The sequence below is a fragment of the Bidens hawaiensis genome, unplaced genomic scaffold, assembly GCF_021521415.1.
Source record: "Bidens hawaiensis isolate Kalapana, Puna unplaced genomic scaffold, B.hawaiensis_p1.1 tig00057779_1, whole genome shotgun sequence".
Classification (NCBI taxonomy): domain Eukaryota; kingdom Viridiplantae; phylum Streptophyta; class Magnoliopsida; order Asterales; family Asteraceae; genus Bidens; species Bidens hawaiensis.
In genome coordinates, this window is record NW_027500417.1 from 53,428 (window position 1) to 59,427 (window position 6,000).

Below are 6,000 nucleotides of genomic sequence, written 5' to 3' on the forward strand. Positions count from 1 at the left end.
TTAAAAAAAATCGATACAGTGCATATGTGCATTAGTGTTGTATTACATATATGCGACAATGTGTTTTGCATACAATTATTAGTGTCATATTTGCATATATTCAATAATGTGTATTGGATAATGCAATTGTGTTGTATTATATGCAATAAAACACTATTGTATATATGCAATAGGCATTAGTGCACATATGCACTACAGTACTACACCGGCAAGCTTTTTTTTTAGGAACAATATCATCTTATTAGAAGGAGGAAAGAAAAAGAAATCACAAAATATTTTTTTATAAATAGTTAAAAATAACTCTTTACTAATTCTCTAGTTCTCTATTTAAAATGAGTTCTCTCTAGATCCCACCTATATATATATATATATATATATATATATATATATCACAAATATGTTTTTATAAATAGTTAAAAATAACTCTTTACTAATTCTCTAGTTCTCTATTTAAAATGAGTTCTCTCTAGATCCCACCCCTAAATATATATATGAACGCTCGTTTAAAGTTTAAGTGAGAGTTGATCATTTTAATTTGGAATAGTTATTAAACCGTGCATATATTAAATGTGATTTAAGATAGTTTAGAGAAGAACCAAAAATAAATTGAAGGATATAAACTATAAGTGATCTCCCATGTGTAATGTGTGTTTCGGTTTGTTTACGCGTATACAATTATAATTATTCACATTGAAAACATATATATTAACATATAATCAGTCACATTGAAAACATATTAACATATTAGTGGCATTAAAACTAAATGTCAAAATCATAAAAAACACATGACACTAAAATTTTAGTGGCATAAACAAAGTGCCACGAAAATCATAAATTAGTGCCACTAAAACTAAATGTCACTAAAAATGTGTTATAAGAAAAGATGACATACGCAAAGTGTCATCAAAAACTAAATTAGTGGTACAAGAGCTAAATGCCATTAAAAACGTGTGACACTAGATTTTTAGTAGCATACGCAAAGTGCCACTGAAATCATAAATTAGTGGCATAAAAACTAAGTGCCACTAAAAATCTGTTATAACAAAGATCGCATACACAAAGTGCCATTAAAAACTTAAATTAGTGGCATATAAGCTAAATGCCATTAAAAATGTGTGCCACTAGATGGCTTTTTATTTGTAGTGTGGGCGGTCCTAGGTCGGTTGCCAACTTTCGACAATTTGACAAAAAGGAATATCCCGGTTCAATCGCTTCTTTACCAATTTTGTGGCGAGATAGAAGAGTCAGTTGAACATGTGTTTGTGTCATGCGGCCTTGCACAATGTATGTGTTTGGTTTCACAATGGTATAAAATACCCTTCTTCTTCCTTTTCTAGCTTTCGGGATATTATAGAACTTCATAAGTTTCCGAAGTTCCAATGGAAAAAGCAAGAGTTTTCCATGCGGTGTGTTTGATTGTGACTTGGATTTTGTGGAAATGGAGAAATGCGTTGGTTCACAAGGGAAGTCCTATTCATCTTGTATGTTTGATGGAGGAAATAAATGTGTTAGAATTTCTTTGGATAAAAAATAGGGGGGAAAGAAGATGTCTTACTTGGGAGGATTGGTGTCGGCTTATTGTATAACGGGTTGTGATTTCAATACTTGTGTCTTTCTTGTTCTTTTGGCGACGTGCTGATTTTCTTTCAGTGTTTGTGATTGTAATGGTGTTTCTAGCGTGTTACAAATTTTGTTAGTCGTTCAAAAAAAATAAAGAAAAGAAAAATCAAACGAAACGAGTTATCTATGGGAAATTAATTAATTGGTGTCCTCGAGGCAATAAATGCAGAAAAAAGAAAACATAGGAAGTTTGTATATATATCTACTTTATGAAGACAAAATCTTGTAACACTGATGTATAAAACATACTTTGACATACCAAAAAATTATGTCAAAAAATGGAAAATATATGCTTATATTATAACAAGAAACAATGAACAAAAGCGTAGGACTACTATGATTAATATATATGTAATAATACATGCTCAATAGTAGAATTACATTACAAAAAATTGAACAAGGTTTTACTTAAAACATAAAATATTTATACATATTACAAACATGGAATTGAGTTACATGCGTTCTATCTCATTTGGAAGTTCAAAGTCCTAAGAAAGAAAGCATAAAGCAAGGCAAAGAACACACAAAATCCAACAAGAACAGCAGCTACAGGACCCATAAAATCCAATTCAAAAGCATAGTAGTCATTGATAAAACCAGCCATGGTTGGGTTAGGTGACTGTCCAAGCACAACAATTTCATTATTTGCATCATGATACTGTGAAACAATGCACCCGTAAACAGTCCACGCCATTGGGCATATCCAGTAGTACCAAATCCACCATCCGGGAATTTTCTAAAGTTCAACAAGTCAATGTTAGTCAAATACATATTCTTTCTATAAGAATCTTTCGTTTTTTCATTTAAAGAAAAAATAAAAATAAAAGTAATCAGAAAGATGAAGTTGAGTTCTTACGGGTCGTGGGATATAAAACCCTGAGAAGGTATGGAAAAGTAGGTAAAATCCGGAAGCGAATATAGCAGCTCCTTGCTCATTTGGTGTGATGGAAACCGTCATCATTCCAAAGTATGTGAAGTAGAGAAATGAAAAGAAGTTGATGAAGAAAAACCAGAAGAATTTAGCTGCTTTCCATTCGAATGACACCATGGAATACACTATTGCACAGTAGTATACTGCTTGTACTAATACATATGGTATCTCCACAATTACCTTAACCCCAATTCAATAATACAATTCACTAAAAGTTCTAAGTATGTAATTAAATATTCATTTTAGAAACAATACCAACCTGTGCCATGGCGTAAGGTAAAGAAGAGTACATCCCAGCCGCTCTTTCTCGATAAAACACGGTTCTTTCCGTAGCAACAACTGGCTGCACGGTTTGGCAGTTGTTAATACCAACAAAAAATACAGCCACGTACATGGCGCCAATGACTGTTTTAAGATCATTGCTGCTAGACCTGAAATTATTTAATCAACAATCAAGAAAGAAAATCATGTAATTTTATATTCATGCAAACTATAAATTAAAATTCAAGGGAAGCTTTACTTTTTATTGCCAATTTTCCAAAATATCGTCCCAACAACGAGTGCACAAAGCAAGGTGAAGCAGAAACGGACAAGGTTGTAATCAGGGTTTTGCCAGTAACTTCGCCACATTTTCCATAAGCAAGACTTGAACTGTCCCCATGAAGATTGAGCATATTGGGTTTCAAAGTGAAGATCTACGGCTCCAGGTGGAGGTACACTTAATTCCTTCACCAATGCCTTGTTCCTCCTTAATTATCACATTAATTAAGTTTTGTATCATATAAATAGTTGAGACTTTTAATTTACATTGATCATATGCAAATGACTTACTGATGCAAAGATGACATGGTGAAATGTTCAGCAAAATCAATACCAAGTCGTATCTCTGCTGCGCTTGAGGTCACTTCCAACATCCACGTCGCGGGATTGTATTTTTCGGGAACCTTTGGGACCCCATTAATAGCCTGATAATACATAATGAGCAAAACTCTTATTTACATCAGTGTTTTATTTTTTATATCTATCGTGGAAGATATAGTACCTCAAAATACTCAATGATTTGTTGAGAATGTCTACCAAGAGGGCCTGAGTAGATAACTTGACCTCCTCTTTTAAGTAATAACAACTCATCAAAGGATTCAAAGATATCAATGCTAGGCTGATGAATGGTACAAACAACTGTTCTTCCTGTGTCAACAGTGTTTCTTACGGCTCTCATAACAATAGCTGCTGCTCTTGCATCAAGCCCAGAAGTTGGTTCGTCCATGAAAATAATTGAAGGATTAGCAACAAGCTCAACTGCAATTGTTAGCCTTTTTCTTTGTTCTGTTGATAAACCACTAACTCCCGGAAGTCCAACTATTGCATCCTTGATATTTTCAAGTTCAACCAGCTCCATCACTTCATTCACAAAAATCTGAAAACATAAAAGCAAAAGTATTGTTACTGAATCTTTGTCCTTTTCATTAATTGATAATACTAATTGTATTCTACCATTTTGTCTTCTTTGTTAACTTCTTTTGAGAGACGTAGGAAAGCTGAGTAGATTAAAGATTCATGAACGGTTATTGTTGGAGAGTGTATATCAGTCTGTTCACAATATCCGGAAATTCTAGCAAATGTTTCTTGCTTCTTTGGGAATCCAGATATTCTAATATCTCCCTCAATATAACCACCTGTTTTTCGTCCTGCTAAGACGTCCATTAACGTGGTTTTTCCAGCACCACTTACTCCCATCAACGCAGTTAGGACTCCAGGTCTAAAAGCACCCGTTACGTCACCTAGTAATTGCAACCTATTATCAGCCATACTTTCTCTCATTTCCTGTAACAAAAAAATTATCTACAGTTTTAATCTATGAAAATATATGAATAAATTGATAACACTTTAAAGAAATTAAGAGCTTACACTAGGAATATCAACATAATAATTCATGTTGTCGAAAGACATGGCGAGTGGAGTAAATGGAAGAACCATCCCTTTCTTAGATGCACCGTTAGTATCCGAAATGGAAGAACGAATCTTGTGAATTTTCTTATTTTCATCTACAATATTTATTTTAGTTAGATTATGGACATGATTTCCGTGCATATATACATATACCAAATATAAAACTGGTAATTTTCTGGAACCCAGATTTCATACTTGAACTGTCTCCTTCAATAGCATGACCATCTCCGGCCGCAACTTCTTCCTTAGAGATTATAGCTTGTGGTTTACCAGGGGCTGGTTAGCAAATAAAATAATCAACATGTTTAGTGATAGAAATTAAAATTCATATATATGTCTTAATTAAGAACCATCTTATAACATAACCTAACTTACGTTGTAAATACATAAGGGACACAGTGAATAGGATATTGAAAAGAAATACAAAACCAAGAAGAGCACCGGCACCAATCCAGTATGAGCTTTCTGAAGTTGGGACATCCATATTCTTTAACACAGCAAACCCTAAATTGGTTGTATTGTCGGTACTCTGTGAAGACAAGTGAAACATAAAATATATTCTTATTTTGTAGTAATCAATAATATTTTTCTCTAAAACTAAGATCATACTCTTTTTCTGGTCCATCTAGAGTCGAGGAATTCATTGATGGTAATGGACTTGAAGATATATGACAAGGGTGATAGCCAATAAGCCCATTCCCACGCGTCTGGAATTTCGGTTTTAGGTAGAACGAAACCGCCCAACATAAATATTAGCAGAAGTACAACAGATCCACCTGTGTTGGCTATATTCATCGTTTTACAAACTCCTGCAATTAACCTAAACAATCCTGCTGCCAAATTTTGGATCAGAAAAATTAACAGCACATGCTTGAAGAACCTGGAGATGCAATATATTCGATTAGCATATAATGTTATAATATATACACTAAAAATGATTAAAAAAAAAGAAAAAACTGGTTACCTGCCACCATCAGGGGCAAGTCCAACACCCCAGTGTAGAACAACAGTCCACATAAAACTTTCTATCACAGATATGGGAATTCGAAGCAAGAAAGTTGGTAATGTGAAGACCCATGGTGGGTGGAACAAGAGGTCTCGTTGTTTGTAAACAACAGGAAGTCTCATGATAGTGAATGGCACATCAACAAGCCCGTTAAACATGTTAATAAGCATACTACATAAAAGTGCACCTACGTAAATGGACCCGTCTATTTCGTTCCTATGGTGCATTGTGGTCCTGAGATACAAAGTTGTGCAAATAAAGGATATAAATAGGACTTGTATGGTTCTGAAAACATATATAGGAGCGTTTCTTTTCATCAGCAATATTTCTTTATCCCATGAGGCCTTAAGGAGATCCATTTTGGGCACCAAGTACTTCTCATACACTAAAGCAGCCTTGTGGCTTTGATTCTTGTCATACGGGACACATAGCTCGTGTTTTAGTTTCTCCCCTACATGAAAACTCTTAAACCGCTGACCAAATTCACTTACTG

At 34.1% G+C, this 6,000-nt stretch overlaps 1 protein-coding gene across 1 annotated transcript; it reads right to left on the reverse strand.

The window, feature by feature from the left end:
• Nucleotides 1–2,083: 2,083 nt before the first annotated feature.
• LOC143602020 (ABC transporter G family member 36-like) lies at nt 2,084–4,652 on the reverse strand. Its single transcript, XM_077079276.1, has 8 exons — nt 4,460–4,652; nt 4,046–4,375; nt 3,594–3,968; nt 3,383–3,516; nt 3,072–3,299; nt 2,811–2,982; nt 2,477–2,731; nt 2,084–2,356 (listed from the first exon to the last, which is right to left on the reverse strand). The coding sequence occupies exons 1-8, from the start codon at nt 4,640–4,642 to the stop codon at nt 2,084–2,086; spliced, it is 1,950 nt and encodes a 649-aa protein (XP_076935391.1). The 5' UTR covers nt 4,643–4,652.
• Between the last annotated feature and the right edge of the window lie 1,348 nt (nt 4,653–6,000).